Raw genomic sequence first — 25,332 nt, 5'->3', positions numbered from 1 at the left:
GTTCACCCCTCCCAAACAGCTGTGCCCCACCCTAGCGCTGTTAGGGTGGGGCACAATTTTTTTTTAACATTTAAGTCTATCATGCACACCGGCCCATAAGGCAGATACAGAGAAGTGTTTGTGCAATTTGGATAGTGTTCTGAGTCGCACTAATCTAAAGATTTGTTTGACTTGGAATCCTGTGTAAATTACGGGATGCAATTTACACTTATTATTTCATTGCATCCAAATCTACATCAGGCCCTATGTCAGGGGAACCCAGGATCTTTGACCTGCCCTAAAGCTGCAGCTGCTTCTGGGCGTCTGGTAGCGGCAGGGAGGTTACAATGCAGCGACGGGACAACAAGGGTTAATTAGAGAAACGTCTGTTTGAGAGAGGAAAGCTCTCACATAGCAACAGAATCCTCCAAGGTTGTCATGTAACAGCAGAGACATCACGCCGCAGACAGTAACGATGTAACGAACGCACGTCAAATACTCTCCTATAATTAGCTTATTGAATAAGGACATATAATGGTTACCAGTCAGCATTAATCTAACCGTTCTAATGAGAGCAATACATCTGTAAGCACATACGATATGGAGATTTTTCTACTGTATCTAATTATTTTGTGTCCAGTTCTAAGATATACAAACACATCTGTATCCAGACAGACACAGACAGACACAGGCAGACACATCACTACATTATAATGATTCAGATCGGAGCAATGCACGACCGGGCCCCAGAGGAAAATTTGGACAGAGGCTCCATGATCCCGTTCCTCTTAATAGATGAGAGCGGGGGGTCTCTTCTCCACATGAAGCTGGCCTCAGGTGTGAGCGAGGGCCCGGAAGAGAAGGGCGGGGCCATCTTAACAACATTATGGGCCCCCGGGCAAAGAAGTGCCCTGGGGCCCCTACCTACACAACCACTCACTGGAATAAAAATGTAAATTATCAATAAAATTAAGTTTATATGCTCCTGTTTGTCCCCCTTCATTAAGCTTCTGGTTTCCCCTGTATCAGACACTGTGCCCTCCATTATGCTCCTGTGTGTCCCCCTCCATCAAGCTTCTGGACTCCAACCCCCCTCTCCCCCCCAGCCCCTGTATCAGACACTGTGCCCACCTTTATGCTCCTGTTTGTCCCCCTTCATCAAGCTTCTGGTCTCCCCCTGTATCAGACACTGTGCCCTCCATTATGCTCCTGTTTGTCCCCCTTCATCAAGCTTCTGGTCTCCCCTGTATCAGACACTGTGCCCACCATTATGCTCCTGTTTGTCCCCCTTCATCAAGCTTCTGGTCTCCCCTGTATCAGACACTGTGCCCTCCATTATGCTCCTGTTTGTCCCCCTTCATCAAGCTTCTGGTCTCTCTCTGTATCAGACACTGTGCCCTCCATTATGCTCCTGTTTGTCCCCCTTCATCAAGCTTCTGGTCTCCAAACCCCCTCCCCCTCTCCCCCCCAGCCCCTGTATCAAATACTGTGCCCTTTATTATTCTCCTATTTATCCCCCTTTACTTACCTTTCTATCTCCTTCTCCTCTTCTTTTTTCTTCTTTTTCATTTTCTTTATTCCTTGTGGCTCCTCCGTGCTGCGCTCCTCACTGAAAATGTCGGGCGTGATGACGTCACGCCGGACATTCAGTGTGAGCGCAGCACACAGAAGGGGAACAGGGGGGGGAGCCGGACCCCCACAGCATGACCGCAGTTTTTTCTTTTTTTTCCTCTATTACTTCAGAGCCTGCCTATGGGGCCTCCTTGCCCAAGGGGCCCCCGGGCAGTTGGCCAGCGTGCCCAAAGGGAAAAATGGCCCTGGAGAAGGGGTGACCCGGCATTGACCAGCCCCTGTTACCCACGGGCCCCGTAGCTGCTGAACCCTCAGATCTCCCTATTGTTATATCCCTTATACAGATGTTTAAGTGTTGGGCATAATTAGAGCCAAAACAGAACAGAAAAGTTCACCTTGAAAATAACCAACTTACCATAAGTCTAGTTACCTTTATCTGTGTAGAAGACAAACATTCATGTGATGTTATTTGTTCTGTAATTGGCTGACCGGTAAGGTCTGCAGAGTCTATTCTATGAAATAATAGTATTGTGTATTTCTGGGGTGCGAGAATATAACATGATGGTTATTTAACACTGAGGGACAGTAAACACATTTGCCTATTAGCTAACGTCCACAGGTCTAATATGGTCTAATATGGTCCACTGAACATCTCAGTTAAATTCAAAGAAACATAAAATAAAGATTATTTCATGGGCAGATTAATGTACTTTTATAGATTAATAAACGTATGTATTGGTCCTTAATTAAACAACAGGTAAAAAGATAAAAAGGGTCCCTATAAAATCAACACTGTTATTTGTATAAACTTGGAAGAGTTCTAAATAAGCCCCACACACAGGTTTCTGATAGTTTTACACCAAGCTTGGGCAACCCGTGGCTCCCCGGGCAGGGTGGAACTACAAGTCCCAGCATATAAGTGTGTTTCCAGATTCTATCAGGAGATTTTACCTTTCTCGCCAACACCCATCAATACTCAGAACCGTTAAGTAATGTGAGCGCTCCATGACTCAGCATTAACTCTATCCTGACCCTGGTGTTCTATGGACGACCAGCAGATGGCCTGTTATAGTAAATTAAGTTAAAGTAAAGGTCCTTGGTTATCAAAGCAGCACAAATAACTCAATTGTGCAGAACTAGCAATATCAGCGGGGAAAAATAGCCATCTACAATGATTTGTTTATTTCTAATGCTATTGAATGTGTTGCTCTTTATACAATAAATGTCATAATAACAATATAATATAATAATATAATAAACTAATGATAATAATATTTATTATTTTCCTGTCACAATGAGATTCATCCCTGGACTTGGGTTTACATAACAACATCCCATCTAATGCTTGATATCAAACTCCAAATGCTAAATAGAATTTAAGAAAATCCAAATAGTGTAAATATTAGACTGAGATGGATAACCGACCACTCATATGATCCTAAAAGCAACGGGTCATCTTCTAGGTATATAAGTGATGAGCCAGAAAAATGTTAATTATTGTAACGACCTGGTAGGCTCAATCTAAGTTTAATACATACTTTCCAGCTCTCCCTGAATGTCAGGGAGACTCCCTGAACTAGGGGTGATCTCCCTCACTCCCTGAAGAGTCTGCCATTCTCCCTGATGCTGAGCCAGTACAAGACGTGGTTGGCTTCGTCATCTGTGGCATGATGACACAGTTCAGAAATTGTGTCCTATGTCCATGTATTGATGCCTATGGAGGTGGCCATTTTCATGGAGACCAAGATTTAATCAAAGACTGACAGGTAAGACAACATGACTTCAGTAATGGAGACAGAAATGTAAAATACACTTCAGTCTCTAGAGATTCATTAGCTGCTTTTCTTTAACGCACAGTTGCCAACTCTCCCGGAATGTCCGGGAGACTCCAGCATTTCTGGGGCAACCTCCCGGTTCTCTCCCCCGCAATAGATAAGTGGTGGGGGCGGGGCTTAATGATGCAAATATTGTGTCATCTTGGCACCTCCCCCTGCTGAAATTGGTCAAAATTATGACAATTGTTTAGGGGGCGGTACCAAAATGATGCGATTTGTCAAGCCCCGCCCCCACACGCTCACCTTCTCCGGGATTTCCCTGAAGCCAACGAGGAAAAGATGGCAAGTATGGCTTAATATATGTCTGTTATTTGGGAGGAAATATGTTCGTACAAAAATATGATGCGCACAGAATGGCATTCAGCTTAATTTCTTTCAGAACCACGTTTGCTGGACAGCAACAGATAAGCAGTGTCAGTAATTATAAAACAAGCTACACATACATGCTGTAGTTTATATGACGCATCTTGCACGCCAGCAGTTGTTAGATACAGCGAGCCGGAGTCATCAGGGGACGTATCTGCCGCTTTTGAGTGTATCATATGCAAAATCACACTGCACACGCCCAGATCTGTGACCTACGCCAGTAAACGCCGCCTTGTCCGCTACATCTTCAAACGCAAAGGACACTGACACGATTTTTGGGAGTGAACAGGGCGGGGAAGAGGCGTTCTACCATAGTCAATGTACATTAAGGGCGTGCCAAACTCAACCGCACACAGCAACTTCCAAATCCAGCTCTGGGCATCTCAAAGTTACTTGTTTTTCTGCCGCACCTCTTGCTCCAGCTACAGGGCTAGTCTAAGTCCTGATCAGTAATGATAACAGTCTCCTATGCATGCTATAACATGTGTTTGCAATCACGCGCAGCTGTAAAAATGTGCTTTATGCTCAGTAGATACTGAGAACATCCTAAAAAATATATTTCATTGAAAAAAAAGGGAAAGAAAAAAACTTTTTTTATGTTTTTTTCATGAATGCCTATATTATTACCAGGGGACATTAATTCAATGTTTATGATTTTTTTTTCTGTGCGTCCTTTTGCGCATTTATCATCCACATAGATATTGAACGTATCCTGTAGCGCAGTGTTGGCTAACCTGTGACACTCCAGGTGTTGTGAAACTACAAGTCCCAGCATACCCTTCCAGCAATAAGCTGATATATATTGGCAAAGCATGTTCGGACTTGTAGTTTCACAGCACCTGGAGTGTCACAGGTTAGCCGACACCGCTGTAGCGTCTTGTGTAGTAGATCACAGCAGACCTGCCCCTGATTTCAACAGCGCTCGTATCTTGAGATCCCTGCCTTGATAAATTTGGTCGTGCGCACAGCCTAAATACGTGCGTATCATACTAAACGCAGGTTGCGCTCAGTACGCGTGCCCGTTCAGACTGTTCGCTGGATTGTGCCCTGGCAAAGCAAATGCATTAAATGACATATTGCAGATTCGTAAATTACTTTAGTACAAAATGTAACCGTCTCTGACAATGAAGTTTAAAACTTTGAGCATTGCTTCCCAAGTACCCTAAAGTTATAAAACACCGGTTTAGTGAACAAATACAGTGCATTACCAGTTCACAGCCCTGATTCTTATAAAATGGACATGAAGTTTAAATTGCAATAATTACAAAACAACGTATAAAATACCTAATTCAAGATTTCCTATACTGAAGTAGTAATGCATTGGGTTAGTTAAATTGGTTAGATTTTGTGATTTAGAATTATTATATTTGTATCTATGTAATTGCATATAATAGACGGTAAATAATGCCAGGATGTCTTGCACCAGACACAGCGCAGGCCTTGCAGAATGAGACATCAGTAATACAAACTGGGAATCATTCAGCCAAGGAGAACCAGCAGAAAATCCGCTGCTTAGCGAGAGGTGAGGAAAGTGTAATTAAATCCATCTGCGCTCAATCTGACCCCATGGACGACGAATAGTTAACAGGAGGCAGCAGATCCATTAATTTCAGACGCAACGTGCTGACGGAGGAGCCATCCCCCCCCCCCCTCCCCATCCCTCAGCATCTCTCCTCCTCCACCCCCCTCTTCTCATCAGCAGCATCTGGGGATGCAGAGAGCAGAGTAGGTGGGGCCACTTCCTGCAGAGATGCTTCACGATCTTGCCTTCTGATTGTGCCAGGCTGCTACTGACAGGATTGCAAAGGGAAAACATCAGATGCACTCAGATAGTGGGTGTGGAAGGAGGTCCAGGAGGCTTCATCTGTTTTCCTTCTGCATCATGACATAGAGACACTTGCAGAAACTGTTCCATGTCTGAGCAAGAGGATGCATTAGAGTCCTTTATTCCATGCACAGCTGAGAGTGTTTACCTTGCAGTGGGGTCCTTGCAGTCACACCACAGACAGTGGAAGGACACATAGAAGAAGAGGTTTATTTATCTGCAAGATGACTTAGAAATAGTCCAGAGCTCTGGGAGTTGTCTCATGTGATCAAGACGATCTACCTTCTGCTTGCAAAGAAACTGTGGATTCTCAGATTTGCTGGAACTAAAACACCAGGACTGCAGTTTGCACCTGAGTATACTGTTACTATCTCTGCATCGTTCAAGGTGGGAGGAGGGGAGAAGTGAGGCCCCACTCAGCTGCCAGGGTGGAGAACATGGCATGGCCCTGTATCACCAGGGCGTGCTGCATAGCCCGATTCTGGAACCAGCTAGACAAGGGTGACATTGCTGTCCCGTTGGTTTTCACCAAGTACTCCGAGTTTACCGACGGAAGTCAGCAACACCATGCTCACCTTCAGCAGCCGCAAGCCCATCCTATCTCAGCCGCCATTGAGGCGCAGACGGCCCTAGTAGACCATGGAGCCCATGCTGGGTCTAGAGACTTGTCCCAACAGCCTGGGCCCGTGCATGCCAAGGAACCGTCGGGCTCAGTCATGCGTCAGGATTACCAGGCCTGGAAGGTAAAGCCGGAGGCTAGCTGCAAACCCAAAAATGATTACCAGCCAACCGAGGCTCCTCTTCAGCGGGAGACACAGTACCAGAAAGATTTCAAAGCCTGGCCCATCCCTCGTCGCGGAGACCATCCGTGGATTCCAAAGCCCTCCCCGGGCCTGACTGCCCCAACAGCTTCAAGTGAGGCCAAAAGAAAAACAACACCAGTAGCCTTACCTGAGAAGAGGCCTGAGGAGCCACCTCAAGTGGATTCTGAATTAGTGGTGCCCAAAGTCAAGGCTTCTGTCACATTCTGCCATGCGGCGGGCTTAGATTCCACTCCTAGGTCAAACCAAGGGAAGAAAGCCAGGGAGAAGTCTCCATCCTCACGATGGTCGGTGGATGGGGTCAGACTAAGGGATGCAGCAGATATTCTCAACATGCAGATCAAAGAGGAAGGTGGACCGGGCTCCTCGTACAGGTCAGCCTGATTTTTCCAAAAAATCATATTCATATACATTGATATGTTCAACAATATAAATCTCTTTATTCATATGGTTGTTTCATTGTGCTCAGCTGTTCGTGTCCAAGGCCCTAACCGACTCTTCACTATGTTCAGTAAACTATTAATCTACCTTTTATGAGACAAATAAGTCAGTGATTTCACTTGCAACGTGGTTCAGTGAGCACAATTGTGTTGTTACCCATACCAGCCAATCAGAATCCAGCTCTGATCGGTCAAGTGCAAGTCAGACTCATCAAAGCAAATGCCTGATTGGTTGCTATGGTTTACAGCATGGTTGCTAAGCATTTCAGCAGTTTCTGTCATGTTAATAAACACAGTCTCCTAACCTTATGTCACAAGCATAATAGTTGTGTGCAGTATAATAAAATATTTCCTTTAAATATTCTGTACAACTGTAACTTTCCCTCAAATGAATGTTCCAATTTATACACCATCTTTTCACTATTTATTTTTGCTTATTATGGGTTTGTTTTTTATCAGTGCAGGGGTTTGAGGCCCATTGTCCTACTTTTTTGGTTCTTGCGTAGATAGACCCTGCACAAATATACTAATTAGTCACCTACTGTCTCATTTGCCTGTCGCAATTTCTAGAGATGCTACATTTTTTGCTCTACCGATTAAATGCACAAAGTAAGCTATATATAGACACATATGCTGTTGCTATATAATTAAATAATAATGTTAATAACAATAACTCTTAATATTGCTCTTTAAATTAAAATGTGACGTTAAATATAGCCTAATACTGTAGAAAACTTGAGTTACCAGACTTTATTGCTTTGTGGTGACGAGTCACAGATGACAAGATGGGGACTGTCTGATGCTCAACAGGCATGAGTCTACACCCAAAGGGGCTGATGAATAATTGGCCACAACTACGGCTCAAATTACAGCCGCAGTTTTAGTGACATTTAAAAAAATCTGCAATTGCGACCATATGCAATTCAGCAACTTATAATGCGAGAAAGTCAGCAACAGTAGCATATGCGCCTGGTTGTACGCCAGACGGGGTCACATACACTTAGGTCCCACTTGCACCCATATTTTCAACCATTTATTTTATTTGCAACAAATACATCAATAAAACTAATCTCTAATACTCCCTGTCTTGTGCATCTAAAACAAATATGATGCACACAAAAACTTAAAAGATCTGATATGTCCAGCGTAAAGTGCGCATTTGCAAACAGCCAATCACACGCAGGTTGCTGGTGCTAGGGAACATGATCGTCATCATCTTTCATTTGCACCTTTTCCTGACCACCCGCAAATAGGACGGCATTCTCAGTCCTCTAATGGTCTACATTCAGTTCACAGTTGCGTAAACACGACCTTACTGTTAAAACTCCCCTGTCCTGTATATCCAGGGGCAATCAGGCGCAAACTGCAGAATCACACAGATCTGAATGGGCGCAAATGCGTGCTCCGTCTTTTCTGGGCGTGCGTCGCACGATTGCACCCAAGATAGGCTACGCCAACTGGCGCAATACTCTGCATCTACCTGAAAATGTTATTTACTAACACAATGCAAGAATTCAGAACCCCTAGCAACCAATCAGCAGCGAGCTTTCACCAAACTATTGCAAGGGAGACCAGAAAAGCAACAGATGTGGTTTTGGTAACTTTGCATTTTCAGCTTGTTACTAAGTAACCCCATCAGACATTCTTACACCCAAAATATTAGTGCACAGCTTCTCGCATTATTATTATTTATTTATGTAGTGCCACCGTATTACAGAGGAATTATAAATCTGAATTATTGAAATTGCAGAATGATACAGAAATATTGATTTCATTAATGACGTAACTAGCGATGAAAATGGTTAAAAACTGAGCTGCTCAAATATCTTAAATAGATTTTAGGAAACTGATTAAATTAAAATTGGAGACACTGTGGTCTGAATGAAAATGGCAGCCACGGTTCCCATAAAATATACTGTAGTGGACACAAAAATGTCAATTTACTAGGGTGTAAGCTGATACATTAATAATTAATGCATGGATATCTAGAGTCTCATCTGACATCCAGAGACCATTTAGATCTTAATATAAAGCAATATTGTGTGATTCTCCCAGGAAGGTCTCAGTTATTGCTCTGTGTAGTGTTATCATACAGGTTAGAACTGCGCTGTCCAGTGTCTATGGTGCTGAATTCAGTTACAAGGAACATCATAGAAGAGGGTGAGATATCTTACATAGACACTGAACAAAATAAGCTTTGATTTCACCTATTTTGCATATTAGAACACAGATTTGCTGGTATTAACTTAGAGACAGTCCATCTGCAAGCAGGGAATCAACTGGGAATTAACAATTAAAAGCAGATCCTTATATAGGTGAATAGACACCCCAGCTCCCAAAGGAGAGAAGCGGCTTCCTTTGCAATCTGCATCCTTCAAGACATTGGTCGGTGATGCCATATATTTTATACCTGCCCACCGAGGGTTAAATGGATTGAACTCCCTCCCTTACTCTCCTTCTCTCCTCCTTTGATGTTGCATTTTAGGTACTGCATAGAGGAGATCTTTTGCCAGCATTACATTCTCCTCCCCCATCCCTTCTTTGGCATCTGGGGATACAGAGAGCAAGTGGGTGGGGTCCTTCCTTGTAGAGATGTTTGTTGTATTCCTGCTGACTACGGCTGGTGGTCACTGATTGCAAAATTTAAATTTATAATTAAACAGAGGAGGCATGAGACAACGGATAGCATCAGATTATCCAATGCTATTCCCCCTCTAATGGCCATGGAAGCTGCTGAATAGGAGGAAAGAAAATTCACTTGACACTTGCAAGGCAGCTACCGGCAACATTTTTTTTCTTCCTTTGCTAAAAAGGCAATAGCATTTTTCTCAGTTGCTAACCAGCGATTGCCACGGCTACTCCTTCTGTTCATTGATCAAAGAAGGTTTAACTGAAAAACACCAACCTATTACTCAGCAGGAAGCAAGTGGAGATCTCCTCAAGGTTGACAACGATGGCATGGCCCTGTGTGACTAGGGCATGTTGCATTGCTCGCTTTGGGAATAAGCAAGACAAAGGGGACATTTCAGTCCCTTTAATGTATTCAAAATATTCGGAGGCAACAGATGGACCTCATCTGAGCCAGCAGCCACAACCACGCCCTGGGTCTGCTGCCATAGAAACCCAGCCACCCCTGGTAGATCCATACTACGGAGGCCAGACTAGGTCGCCCAGGGACTTCTCTCAGAGATTGGAGTCCACCAGGGGCTCAGTTATGAGACAGGATTACAAGCACTGGAAGTCCACCCCTGAACCAAGCTGCAAACCTAGAAGTGAATATTTGCCCTCTGAAGCTCCTCTAGAACGAGAGACCCAGTACAAGAAGGATTACAGGTCCTGGCCGATACCTCGCCAAGGAGACCACCCTTGGATCCCAAAACCCATCCATGGCCCAGTTCATACCCCTTTCGTTGAGGATAAGAAGAAGAAGGATGTAATGGGTTCTATTTTACCACCCGTGGAGAAGAGGATCATTGAGGCCGAGTCTTTGGAGAGTGCAGAGCTACGATTGCTAAAGGGAAGGGTGGCGATTGCATATAACGTGACCCCGGAGATTTTGGTATCTGTAGTGGAGGAAACCAAAGTCATCCAGCACAGAGAGAAGTTAGCGGCCAAACCACTTTCCAAGGAGACGGTGACCCCTCTTCAAAGTCAACTGAATGAAGACAAAGCAGCAGGTTCCTCGTACAGGTCAGATTGTGGCTTAAATCACTTTTCAGGTTATACTTAAAGGGTCATTGATTGAGGTATTACAGCAACAGGTGAGTGTAGTCACACTATAGCTAATATTAACCGCACCGACACATTTCTAAGGTCTTTTTGCTTCATCTATATAGGGTCAGTCACAGTGTCGTATGTCAACTCTAAAATAAACCACATTTTATAAGTTTAGATACCACAGATATCATTAACATTATCAGCATAATTTTACTTATATAGCGCCATTAATTCCACATATCTCATATCAACAGCTTTTTCCACAACTATTTTTTTTTCTACAAAGCAATTCTGTCTTTATTTTTATAGTTTTACATTATATATTATTATTGTTTCTATGCCTTTACAGTTTTATTTATAACCTTGGCACTTTTACAGCTCTAGAATTTCAACTGGCCCGTACTTATCTTTTAAAACACTTTATTAGCTTTTCATTTTTAAAAATCATAATGAAATCCAGGTGCTAGAATTATGCTGTCATTTTGAAACCAAAAAAAGAGAATTTTGGCAGCTGCAGTAGATATGAAAAGAATTGAACTCAAACTGGAACTGGCTCCGTCACTCAGAACGCACTAGGGTTGGGTCCAAGAAAGCCTTAGATGGACAATCCATTAAGACTCACAGACAGGGAGGTGTAAGCAGTAAGGTAAGTTTAGGAGTACTGCAGCTAGAAGATACTATTTTGCTGGGTAGTGGATGCAATGAGCCACCTCCAGGCAGATGTAGTGAAACAACAGTAGAGCAATGTAAACATACTAGAGATCAATGCATGCTGTTAATTATTAATTAGGCATAAATAAAAAATCTGACTTAAATGTATCAATTTGACTTTATCTGTGTTTGTAAAAACCTAGATGAACGGTTGTCATAGAAACAGCATTACTTGTCCATTTGCAGTTTACACTCAGTTTATTTTTTTTTATATTGATCCAGAATGATCACAATATACCAGACTGCTGTGATGGTTTCTGGTTATTTTTAACGCCGGCTGTTATTTGCCAATGACAATTAAGTCGCTGTGATTTTTTTTTTTGTATCATCTGCCATGGATACAATTGAATTGAATTGAATTGTGTTCTAATTTCTAAGAAAGTAGCAGTCAACATTGAGAGGTGAAGATGGCAAATCTGTCATTTAAAGCTAACTTTATATGAATGACCTATGCGGAATCGACTGTGATTTTTACTAGGCGGGCCTGCTTCGTACTAATTGCAATGTAAATGTTATTATTCTAATTTAGAGGTCAGCATCTGATTGTCGTGGAGTGCATGTCGACAACTGCAAAATGTTAGTAGCAACAATCTGTATATATATATATATATATATATATATATATACATACACACAGTGGTGGAATTGGTGGCTATACGGTGGTATGCCATTCTGCCACTTCTCCTATTAGTTACATTGTAACACTCTCACATTACCCCTTATAAATTTACACCTAGACCATTGTACCCAACACTAGTACATATAGCTCCCCTCGCGTCTTAGATTATTTCGTACCCATTGTTTAACTTATGATATACATACATATATATATATATATATATATATATACATACATATATGTGTGTAAGAACCATTACTGGATACAAGCAGTACAATGAAATTCCTTCAAATGTCACAATCCCATCTTTACAGACCTCTCGGATCTAAGGACCTGTCTCTTTTATTAGCCCCTCCCCCTTACCCACAAATTCTGAAGACATTTACAAGAGTCACAATGGAAGAACCAGAGTTCCTTCTTGTCCTAGTTTACAAACGTTACAGACTTTTGTCTGGGCTGAGCGCAGCTGTTTTGCACGTAGTGTCTATTGCTAATGTTATGGCAGATTATTGCCCTGTAAAAGTAAAGATGGTGGCCGTGGAGGGGGCTGTGTGTGAACAGGGAGGTGGAGCCTGCAGAACAAAGAAAACAGAGATTGGAAAAAAAAAATCTATTGGGAGAAAATGAAAAGGAAACTGCCAAGAATGAACAAGTTCCCGCTGCTTGCACAGAATAAAGGTTGCAGGAATACAGAGGAGTTTAGGTGGCGGCTGTCACATCCACTCTGGTTATTATGTGGGAGATGTCAGGTGGAGAGGAGGTTCAGGGGACAATATATAAGCTGCTATAAGAGGGCTTTTGTCTGATTGATGGTAAGGGGATAGGACCACTGGGAGGGTCTGACATAAAAGCAGGCTTTGCAGAACAATTTAGAAAACAAACCTGTCAATCATCCTTCTGCCTCATCAAGCATCGCCACATAATTAGACCTTTAACATTGATTGACGTAATTGCTTCCAAGGCCCCTTCCAACTGCCAGGCTGTAAATCGTAAAAACCCCTGTAACAAAAGACCATTTTCAGTCAAAAAAAAGCAAAGATTGAAAGAATTATTTGTCACAATCTCCGCACACAGAGTTTGTACACACAGAGAAACAAAATTCGGCAATGCCCCTTAAATATAATGTTTGTTGTCTTGAGAGCAAAGCAGCCGTTATTTACTGGGCTATAAGCATTTCTGTAAATACTCTGCTTCCTATTCATGCTCCGAAGCAGATAATATTAAACAACCAGGGTTGGCCTGTGAACGTTTCCCACTGCAATGGTTCATTATGCTGGAGCCTAGTTCACCCTCCCCCATTGTGCCAAGTGCATTGAATAAACAGTTAAGAAAAATTAGTCCTTGATAGCTGCAGATTACCGCATCAGCAATTTTGCTCCTGCAGTTCAGTGAACCATATTTTCTCAATATACATTTGCAGAATGAGGGCAGATTAGACAGGTGGATTGGTGACTGAAGATGATGATAGCTCAGACCAAGATATCTAAGAGCCACATAAATAGAATCTACCAATCAAGTGCCAGGATTATGCATTAAATGAGTGTTATTGGTTTGCTACAGTAACAGTGTTTGATTGTTAAAGGCAGATTTTATTGGACAAGTGCGTGTGTTGTCTCATGCAGTCACTGACAAGATGATACCTCAATGCCGCCATGGTTCAGGTAGATACAGGGGCTGGTTGGCAAATTTGAGCCCAGTGGGTGATATCCGGCTCTGCAGCCTATTAGGAACATTTTAAAGTAAAAAAGGTGCAAGTGGCCCAGTGACACAGCCCAAGGAAGCCCACAATGGTACCGGCCTGGTGGGCAAATGCCCCCTTGCTGCCCAACCAGCCAGCCCCTGGGTATATGGCAGCAATGGACTTTGGATCAGTACAGCATTAACAGATATTCAGCAATAAAGAATATATCATACTTGCCAACCTTTAAAACTGAATTCTGGGAGATCCGGGGCAAGGGGCGAGATTGGAGGGCGGGAGGGGTCGGGGCGCGGTGATTCGCGTCATTTTGGGGAGTATGTTCCAGTATGCGGGATACTTGCCTGCTCTCCTGGGAGTCCGGGAGACCTACCCGGATTTCGGGAGATTCCCGGACATTCCGGGAGAATTGGCAAGTATGGAATAATATTATTATCATTAAATTTATATCCAGTGTTCCAGGAGAACACATAGAGATGGTCTCTGTCACAACCAATGATCACAATATGCCCTGAGCAGGGAAGCCGAGAGGGGGGGAGGGCCTGTGTAGAGGGAGGGGCCACAAACCAGATCTGGCAACGCCCCCTTTGTTGGCTATGTATGGGGCCCTAGGATTTTTTCTGCCGGGGCCCAAAATTTTTATACAGGGCTGGCAAGGGTGGCAGGAGGGCAACACACTAACCAGGACACCCCATCAGTCCACTAGACCTGATAAAAAAAAAGCACGGGCGATGTGTCCATTTAACATCGGTCTCCTACTCTGAACAGAGAAAGGATCAGAACGGATAAGAGGGTGCAGCACATGCGAAGCCCCAAAAGAGATCCTACCAGCGATACCCTAATCTCATGTACCCCTGTAGCTCCATTCTGTCCCCCAACTGTCTAATAGTTGCTGTTTCCAAGCATGTCTGCCCTGTACAAGCTGCTATTAACGGCACAGTCTGTAAGATATACCTATCACAGCCGATTACTCACTATATGAAGCCCCCCTGCCCGGCTGAGGAGGGGTCAGATGTTGCCGGCTCCATACTAGGGGGTACAGCAGAACCAGTCCCTGGGGGTACTGCAGAGGGTGTTTGCAGGAGATAAAGTACTGTATGGAGTAAACAGGCAATTTATAACACATTCAGTTCTCTTTTGCTTTGAAATCAGTGGTTTCTGGGTAAGGTTTTTTTTTTTTCCTAGGATACATAAAAATAAGCTCCGATTAATCCTGGGTGACCTAGGCAGGACAGCTGGCTGTAGGAGAAGCACTTGACGATGGCTCTGACCCTAAATTGGTGGGAATAGTAAAACTGTTGTATTACTCCCTCCTGCAAACCAGCAATCCCAGTACAAATAATGCCGGGTCTCACAGAGTCTGCTACATTTTCTGGGCCGTCCTTACCTGACACTCCAGCTAAGGATTGAGCAAACCTCACATTTGTTACCTTTCAACCAGTGACCCAACCAGTGGTGGAAGAGGTGGGTATACGGTGGTATGTCAAACCGCCACTTCTCAAACTGGTTACATTGTATCACTGTCACATTCCAGTCACTTACATTTTTCATACCGTCACTTATAAAGTTCCACTTCAACCACTGGACCCAACACTAGTACATATAACTCCCCTTGGTGCGTGTCTTAGATGATTTCTCATCAGCTCCCTGGCTGACTTCCTCCACTTTAAATTCATCCTTTCATCCTACAGCTCTGCCCTCTCACTCGCTAAACAATCTTTCTTTAAATCCCTCATCTCTTCCCAGTCCTCTAACCCCCGCCGCCTCTTTGCCACCTTCAGCACTCTCCTGGCCCCCTCCCCTCCCCCCCTCCCTTCTCCCTGACTGCCTCCGATTTCGCCTCCTTCTTCTCCTCTAAAATCGAGGCCATCCGACTTGAAATCTCCTCCTCCACTCTCTCTTCCACCCCTCCCACTCTTCTGTCCTCCCCCCCCAACCACCTTCCCCTCCACTCCTTCCGTCCCACCACCAGCGAGGAAGTCCACTCTCTCATTTCATCCCCCCCCCACTACCTGTCCCCTGGATCCCATCCCCTCCCACCTTCTTCGCTCCCTTTCCCCCACCACCTGCTCCCACCTCGCTCACCTCTTTAATCTCTCCCTCTCCACTGGCATCTTCCCCTCCTCCTTCAAACATGCTCTCGTATCCCCCATTCTTAAGAAACCTAATCTTGACCCCACTTCTCTCTCGAACTATCGCCCCATATCTCTTCTCCCTTTTGCCTCCAAAATTCTCGAGAGGCTCGTCTGCAGCCGTCTCACCTCCTACCTTTCTGAATACTCCCTCCTTGATCCTCTCCAGTCTGGTTTCCGCTCCCTCCACTCCACTGAAACTGCCCTGGCTAAAGTCACTAATGACCTCCTCTCTGCTAAAGCCAGGGGCCACTTCTCCCTTCTCATCCTCCTTGACCTCTCTGCAGCCTTTGACACCGTTGACCACCCACTCCTCCTTCACACCCCTCAGTCTTTCGGCCTCTCCGGCCCAGTCCTTTCCTGGTTCACCTCTTACCTTACTCACCGATCCTTCTCTGTCACCACCTCTGGGTCTCTCTCCCCCCCATCCACCCTTCCAGTCGGGGTCCCTCAGGGCTCTGTTCTGGGACCCTTACTCTTCTCTCTATACACCTCCTCCCTGGGTGAACTCATCAGCTCCTTCGGCTTCAGCTTCCACCTTTACGCTGACGACACTCAACCATACCTCTCCTCTCCTGATCTCTCTCCCTCCCTCCTCTCTAGGGTGTCCGCCTGCCTCTCTGCCATCTCCTCCTGGATGTCCTCTTGATTCCTCAAACTTAACCTTGCCAAAACTGAGCTCATAGTTTTTCCTCCCTCTCATACCCCATCCCCTTCTGACCTCTCCATCACTGTCGACAACACCTCTATCTCCCCTGTCCCCCAACTTTGCTGCCTTGGTGTCATCCTCGACTCCTCTCTCTCCTTTGGCCCCCACATTCTCTCTCTTGCTAAATCCTGCCGCTTCCAGCTGCGCAACATCGCTCGCATCCGGCCCTTCCTCTCCCAAGATGCCACCAAATGCCTTATCCACTCTCTGATCATCTCCCGCCTGGACTACTGCAACCTCCTCCTCACTGGCCTCCCCCACTCTCATCTCAATCCCCTTCGATCCATTCTTAACGCTGCAGCTAGGCTTATTTTCCTCTCTCGCCGCTCCTCTTTTGTCTCCCCCCTCTACCTAGCCCTTCACTGGCTCCCATTCCCCTTCAGAATCCTCTTTAAGCTCCTCACACTCACCTTCAAGGCCCTCGCCAACTCCACTGCGCCCTACATCTCCACCCTCCTCTCTATATGCTCCATCCCGCCCTCTCCGTTCTGCCTCTGACCGTCGCCTCTCTTCCCCCCTTATAACCTCCTCCCATGCGCGTATCCAAGACTTCGCCCGTGCTGCCCCCCTCCACTGGAACAAGCTCCCTCCTTCCATCAGAACTTCCCCTAATTTGTCCAGTTTCAAACGGGCCCTAAAAACCCACCTTTTTCTTAAAGCCTTTCTGTCTCCCACTTAACTTCCTACCTTATCTTCTGCCTCTGTCCCCCTACTCTCCCTCTCTCCCCTGCATCTCTCTGTCTGTCCACCCCTCCCCTTAGATTGTACGCTCCTCTGAGCAGGGCCATCTCTCCTCCTGTTTCCACCACTTCTAACTCTGCTCTCCAGCTACTTAGCCCTCCTCCTCGAGGGTCCTCCATCCCACGTCCACTCTCGCTCCCTCCTCCCCCCTGGGGGTCTCCCTGTCTTCCGCGTCCTCCTTCTTGGGCCCCGTCCTTTGCGGATCCTCCCTCCCCCTTCCCCGCCCTCTCTAGCTGTGCATTGAGCTTACTGAGTTGCTGTGTTTACTGTACTGTGCTGTCTCCCATTGTATTGTAATTTTGTTTGTCTCTGTACGGCGCTGCGGACGCCTTGTGGCGCCTTATAAATAAATATTAATAATAATAATAATAATAATAATTTCTCACCCAATATTTAATTTATGAAAATCTTGTATTTTAAGTTATATTTAGCAAGATCAATATTTCTAGAATAAATGTATAGTGTATCAGAATATAAGACACTAAGTATCACATGTATATTTTATGTACAGAAACAGAATGATGAGCACAGATGTTGCACCTGTTTCTATAAACATCTCCAGACTCATTAATGTTACGGCATAGATAAGTGTATTGAATGTATCTTCTTATGCAGGTGACATTGGCAGTTATTATAGGTAAAGTTAGATGTTAGTATTATGACCCTTGTAGCTCCGAGAGTAAGATTATCTAGAATATAAGGCGTCTGTATTCTATTGTGATGTAAAATGAGCAGACCAGTATCATATTACTAACCAGACGTTAGGGTAAAGGATGCTAAGTGTATAGAACAAATCATACTTACAGAGTTATTCTCAGATTACAAATTGCCCCAAAAAAGTGAACAACCTTCTACCATTAGATGGCATTAAATTCTGGACAGCAATGATGTATTTCATATATTAGCAATGTACTGGATCCAGGGTTCCCCTGAGGTCCAAGGTTCTTAGTCAAGTTTAACTGTGATTTTAGTTCAGATACATCAGTTCCTGTTTCATTTGAGCTTACAATCAGATTTCTCTACCACAGGTAAACACAAACACACACACACACACACACACACACATATACACACATATACACAAATACACACACAAATACACACACACACATATATACACACACACACACACACATAGACACACACACATAGACACACACACACACACACACACACACACACACACATACACACACACCCACACACATATACACACACAAATACACACACACATACACATACACACAAACACATATACACACATACACATACACACACACAGACTACCACCATTATTGGTCTTATTTTAGCGTGTCATTTATGGAGTGCTCTACACATATCTGTCTTACAAACTAATTATGGCGGCTGCAGAGAGACAGACTCATTTATTCGTGGTCTCCAGGGGCGTCTCTGAAACTCACGTCTCCAGCCAGTCTCACAGCGTCCTTGTTACTGTCACCGCGCACACAGCCTGTGGGCTCCTGTATTGTCTAAGATTTGTCACACGACTCTATCCACCGGCAGTGACCCAAACCACCCCGGTCACTACCAGTAAGATGAGCCAGGGAATAATTTCTCCAACACATATAACATACGTCTACTTCCTAAGCTCTGTGTCAGCCATGTACAATGATTATTCTTTCAGGTCTGGGTTCACAGTTAAGGTCGAGGGTTACTAAGATTTAATAATTTCCTCCATCCCTGGACATTAAAGGTCATTAAACCCATTAATCAGAACGGATTCATACTTTAGTTTTTGAAGAAACATGACAGGAACAGGTCACCAATGTCATTTACTCAACAGTGTTTCCAAGAGTAAATTGGAAAAATGTAATTATTAACAAAGTCGTCTGAAAAATGTAATTATTAACAAAGTCAAGATCTAAAAGTGATTTTCTGACAAGGGATATTAAAGACAATCTGCTAGCTGATCTTCCTCCATTCCCTACGTCCACTCTATCAGAAGTTGCCATGAGGAGAGTTGTTGACTAGTGTTTTGTTTTCATTAGGAGGTAGAACTTGAGTCCAAGTTCCAACTATACAATCCGTTAAATTTATGAAAACAGTTTGCAACATTTTTTACAGAGTATTTGGATCTACAGATGTAATTTGGTCTTCCAAAAAAAAAAATCAGTTGACTCTTCTCTTCTCAAGAACATTAGAATAATGTACAATAATGTGTGAACTTTTTATTGCCAAAGGCAATGATCTGTCATATGTACGACTTGTAATAAAAGGTTCAATGATGGAATCTAGACAGTCACAAGTGGATATGAGGATAACAACATACACACAGGGTGTTTGCAAGGTTGTCTTTGGAAGGCCAAGCACCAAGTTATAGATACAGAGTTGATTAGACAGATACGTTACTGGTCTTTAAAATTACTGCATGATCTTTTGTTCGTACCAAAGCCAGAGTGTGCCCCATTGGAAGTTCGATACAAGGACTGTGCAGGGAAATGAGTTTTATGCTTAATGATGTCACAAAATCATTACCGAAATAAGTATTACATTCATAAAACAGGTTTACATGATATATTATTTTTTCAACATTGTTTTTTATTAGTGCGTTGCAAGCTAAAATGGGTACAGGAAAAAAAACGGGATGGAGGGGGGCAAAGATGGGGAAAATGTTCATATCTCATTTCATATCCACAAAAACATAGTTGCAGGAATTTCTGAAATTGAAAACACATAGCACTGATTACATGGGCTTCTCAGCCAAAATCCATGGGAATTCCTATATACCCCAGGGGCAAATGCAGGATTTATAGAGGGGGGTTTCCACACCACGCCGCCAGTGGGCGTGACTAGCATGCATGGGGGCGTGGCTATAATTTTAGACAGTGCTTGGCTGCTCTCCAACTCTTCCTATCCCCATAATATACATGGGTAATGCTGCGTGCACTACTGTTAGGTGCAGCTCTCCCTTTTCAAGCAGAGCCATGTGAAGCGGAGGCAGGGTCCAACCACCTCAATTATACAGTGCCCCAGGCTTGGATGGGGTTTCCAGGCACTAGGGAACCCCCCCCCCTAGGTTTGCCTATATACCCCTCAACTAACTATGACTTAAAACCATATATTACATAGTAACAGGGCCTGATTCGTCTTCAGATGTAAGCCTGTTTGCGTTCCATATCTTGCGTGTAATCGCTCCGTCCATGCTCAGAAACGGACATTACACCATAGAATGCAATTTATGTCTGAACGCAAATGACACTTCCAACTGACTTCAACTTGAAGGACGGAATAGGGATGGGAACGGGCGGACGGATGTAGGTGATGTACAATCAGGGCGTGCCGAGAGAGGGCGTAATCGCGTTTGTCCCATTCAAGCTCTGCCTATCTCTCAGCCACGTGTGTTTTAGTCGTATTATTTGCACCTGCGACAGGACAGGTGTAAGAGCCGACTGATAGTGATGACTGCACGAATGTGTGCCAGAACATGTCTTGCAAGTAAAAGAAACTACAAAAATGCATTGTATATACCGTGGACACTAAGAACATCCTCATTTATGTATTTCAAGTGAATAAAAAAATAAGAAAAAACAATATTTATTAAGAGTTGCACATTTATTTTATAAAATATTTTTTTTTGCATGCGTTGTAATGTGACTTTATGTTGTACATACACATGTACGTTTAATGCAGTCTGTTCTGTCTGTCTGCATACAGCACGTAACGTACAGCCAGAGTGTACTTATACGGTAGCGTATCTTGAGATCCGCTTGTTTTGAATGCGGACGAACGTTCGTGCAAGTTACATTTATTTTTTTAAATGCAGGTTGCATTCACATTGAGTTTTTGGGGTTAGGGGATCCTTTGTGGGGGTCTCCTTGGACTTCTGCGCTTGTTTGTTTGCTGCTTTGTGTTGTGGCGGTTGCTGCATTTGCGGATTTTACAGGGGTTCCCAGCCTGTGGGTACCAGCATGCAGTAGGGTGTTTCTGTGGCGCAACTTTGGGTGTAGTGAGAGTTCCTTGGGGTGTGTCGGTGTCGCTGGTTGTTGGCCTTGGCTTACCTTATACTGGTTGTTTTCTGTCCAATTGAGTCATTTTGGTGTCTTCTGGCCTTTTTGTTCCATTTGTTTGTTTGCTTGATAAGCCTGTGGGGGGGTGAGAGAGAGAAAGGGTGGGGAGGGGTGGGATTGGGATCATGGGGGGGTGGAGGGCTTGTAGGCAGGTGGGTTATAGACAATATACTTTCACTTTTTGCTGTTGTTAGCGCTTATGTTGTCGCTCTTTCGCTGTTGTAGCTCTTTTTTGTTTGGCGTTGAGAGCTCTTTTACGTTTGATGGTTCTAGTTTTTGTGCCTTGTGTATATTGCTATTCTGCTGTGTGGTTGCAATGAATATAGCTCTTATGGTTTTAGTGATTGGGGTGTGGGATGCTGCATATAGGTGAATGTAGCTCCTGGCTGTTTAAAACTGTTGTGAGTTCACATTGAGTTCGAAGATGAATCATCATCATCATCATAATTTATTTATATAGCGCCACTAATTCCGCAGCGCTGTACAGAGGACTCATTCACATCAGTCCCTGCCCCATTGGAGCTTACAATCTAAATTCCCTAATATAGACACACTCACACACAGACACAGACAGACAGAGAGGGAGAGTCTAGGGTCAATTTTGATAGCAGCCAATTAACCTACTAGTATGTTTTTGGAATGTGGGAGGAAACCGGAGCACCCGGAGGAAACCCACGCAAGCACAGGGAGAACATACAAACTCCACACAGATAAGGCCATGGTCGGGAATCGAACTCATGACCCCAGTGCTGTGAGGCAGCAGTGCTGACCACTAGGCCAATGTGCTGCCCAAAGTGCAACTATGTCCTATGTATCTGATACTATGAAGCTGTACTTGGGCGAGGGAACATATTTTATTTATAACTCTAGTGTGGGCCTTTAAAGCTGGAAATATTAATGTCATAAGAGTAATAATATTAATATAATCACTATTATCACTATTATCTTGAGGTTGTTTAAATTCGATGCGAGGTATAGTGCAGTCCCTAATTGGCTTAGACTGGGATAACTATGGGTGTCTGTCGCGCGGGAGAGAGTGAAACATTGTGGGGGAATAATCTCCGATTACCATAAATCTGGGAACAGAATTGTAGAATTATTGGTGGGATTACCATGTAATCTGTTCAAAGCTCGCCCGGGGAGCTAATCTTAAGAAAGGAGAAATGTCAAGATTACCACATTATAAATGATTAATCCCGGGTCTCTCTCTGTCAGGACATCAGTATTTGCTCTAGTTAAGAAACTATATGTAATGTGGGGAATTTCTGGTATGACAAAGGTTTCATGTTATAATTAAAAAGCAGTTATTCAAACATTACCAATTTATGTGCTCAATCTGCAGTGATTGTCATTAAATGTACAGTTTATAGATAAAGACTAGGAACAGATACTGGGAATAATGTATAGAATAGATAACGAGAGAGGCTGCATTAGTAATGTACCTTTTATCGCTGCCATTGGCCGCGTTTGCTAGCCCTCCTCCTCCCCTATATCCGTCAATATCACCTGCACCCTTCTGTATCATCTGTGGAGGAGACATAAGTGTGACAGGGACGTGTGTTTCAGATGGGATTTAGGCGACAATCAAAATATTCCCATGATAGCGGTGTTGAGAAATGAATAATATATATTTATCTCAGGTGTTCCATCAACAGTGAGGGTTCGGAGTATGAGCCGATGTTACATTATTACATTACACCTTCCTCTTCCTCCCTCTAACCTTCAATATTTGAAGGTGAACTTAAACTTAAAACAAATGTATCTGTTGAGGACGGTAATGTTATGTGTCCAACACGTTCAGCTTTATCCCAAGGGTTACAGACTTTGCTGCAGGATGAATAATTGGATATTGCCTTTGTGCAAACTCCGGGCTGGTGCCATCAGGCCCGGCGCTCCCATTAGGCAAGGTTAGGCACTTGCCTAGGGCGCCGGGCTCTGGAGGGCGCCACAGTATTCTAAAATACTTTAAAACTGTGCGGCGACCGCTGACCATACCTGTCACGGCCACCGCACAGCATTCAGATGCACGGGGAGGGGGGAAGAGGCTATTTTGTCACCACCGCCACCTCTCTGCTCCGTCTCCTCCCCTCCACTTACTAGTGTCAGTGAGTGGAGGTGAGGAGACGGAGCAGAGAGTCGGCGGTGGTGAGACAAAGTAAGGAAAGGAGGGAGGAGGGAGGAGGGCGGCGATTTTTGCGGGGGGGGGGGGGACGCCGCTTTTTACAAAATGCCTAGGGCGCCGTGGACCCTAGCACCGGCCCTGTGTGCCACCCAGTGTATTATTTAATATTACCTGTAAGAAAGTAAATTCACTTACTCTTGACGTCCTCAGTAGCTTCTCCTAGGTCTGTCTTCTGATTCTGTCCCTTCAGGTAGCTGACATGTGTTGGCTAGGAACCAAGGGTTGGCCCAGGAACCTTTGCTGTCTCGCCCACAATACACGATAAGGACAAAAAGGGTGTGAGGTACAAACTAAACTGGTATGTTTATTAACATTGAGGGGGGGGATAAGGTATGGTAGGGAGTAGTCAGTATGATTTTTAAGTGGTGACACCTCTCTAACCCATTTCATGGTCATGGCCGGTACACATGTCAAACCGTAACACAGGTGTCCTAAGGCGACCTCATGGAGGACAGAAACCTCCCGTGGAGCAGAAGGGCTGTTTTATAGAAAGCTGACTTACTTTAGTCCTTCGCATACATGCTCTATATAATAATTAATGAGAACTTTTCTCTGCTTACAGAAACGAGTTCAAACCCTGGACCGATGTGAAACCTGTAAAATCCATAAAGGCCAAGTTCCAGTATAAGCCTCCGGAGGAGAAAATGGTCCATGAAACCAGCTACAAGGCCACCTACAAGGGGGAATGCAACCAGCCCATCGCTGGTGACAATAAACTGACGGAACGCAGGAGGATACGGAGTCTCTACAGCGAGCCTCACAAGGAAACCTCCAAGGTGAGAGATGCCTACCGTCTTCTGTCTAATCCGTTGTCCATCTGTCATCATGTCGAGAGCTACCTGGTGGGATATAGCCACATCAAACTGTACTGTCATCCCAAGGTTTAACGATATGTGATAGGAGAACAGATAGATTATCCTTTATAAACCCTCATTATGGAAAACCTGTTTCTGCTCATATAATCCATTGTTAGGTAAGGCAGAAATGTCCATAGTTCATCTTTCTTGTGGCCAAAAAGGATGTACACTGTTGATAAAGGTCATGGCATTGGGTGGACCACGGCATGGTCTTGGTAGATGATGAGGTGTGGTCTAATCTGTCCTTTATTTTCTTTTTGAGAGTTTTGGGTGGTATTGCATGTAAATTATAATGTCTAGGAAGAGAACAATCCAGAAGCTCCAGAATGGACATACAATGACTTTTTATAATGGAAGAGATGTGCTTTTTTCTATACTATCCATTTAGATTCGTCAAGTGACTCCACAAAAGTTTTTGTGGGATCTGTATTGAAAAATACAGGTCATTGAACAAGAGAAGGCGTAGCACGATTAATGCTGGCCAACCCTTCCTTCATCTCAATCCCTAAATAATTTGCACATACCTAGTTATCTGAAAGCTGGTGGCGAGATCCAACAACCAACTCACAGGAGGCACCATGCCGATATGGTCAGTTGATTACGGGGCAGCACAGTGGCCTAGTGGTTAGCACTTGTGCTTCACAGCACTGGGGTCATGAGTTCGATTCCCGACCATGGCCTTATCTGTGTGGAGTTTGTATGTTCTCCCTGTGTTTGCGTGGGTTTCCTCCGGGTGCTCCGGTTTCCTCCCACACTCCAAAAACATACTGTTAGGTTAATTGGCTGCTATCAAAAATTGACCCTAGTCTCTACCTCTCTGTCTGTATGTATATGTCTATGTGTGTGTGAGTGTGTGTCTATATTAGGGAATTTAGACTGTAAGCTCCAATGGGGCAGGGACTGATATGAATGAGTTCTCTGTACAGCGCTGCGGAATTAGTGGCGCTATATAAATAAATGATGATGATGATGATGATGATGATTACCTTATAGATAAAACAATGCTTCCAAAATATGGTCTAACATGGTTCTAATCAGATTCTTTTCTCACATAAACCGATTGTTTTGACCTTACACAAATGAGCAAATTGTCCCGATAGAA

General features: G+C 44.1%; 1 protein-coding gene across 3 annotated transcripts in view; it reads left to right on the top strand.

The window, feature by feature from the left end:
- The first annotated feature begins 5,437 nt into the window (after window positions 1-5,437).
- Window positions 5,438-25,332, top strand: part of MAP6 (microtubule associated protein 6) — a 78,869-nt gene continuing 58,974 nt past the window's right edge. Inside the window, exons 1-2 of one of the 3 annotated variants that reach the window (XM_075198557.1) lie at window positions 5,438-6,772; window positions 23,936-24,149. In XM_075198557.1, coding sequence (XP_075054658.1) covers window positions 6,015-6,772; window positions 23,936-24,149 — 972 coding nt within the window. In that variant the 5' untranslated portion in view covers window positions 5,438-6,014. Of the gene's footprint in view, window positions 6,773-9,338; window positions 10,529-23,935; window positions 24,150-25,332 lie in introns of those variants that run through there. The other 2 variants (XM_075198555.1, XM_075198556.1) reach the window with 2 other exon arrangements.

Source organism: Mixophyes fleayi, chromosome 2, assembly GCF_038048845.1.
Source record: "Mixophyes fleayi isolate aMixFle1 chromosome 2, aMixFle1.hap1, whole genome shotgun sequence".
In the NCBI taxonomy this organism is placed as follows: Eukaryota; Metazoa; Chordata; class Amphibia; order Anura; family Limnodynastidae; genus Mixophyes; species Mixophyes fleayi.
Note: the sequence above shows the minus strand (reverse complement) of the source record. Positions and strands in the feature narration are given on the sequence as shown.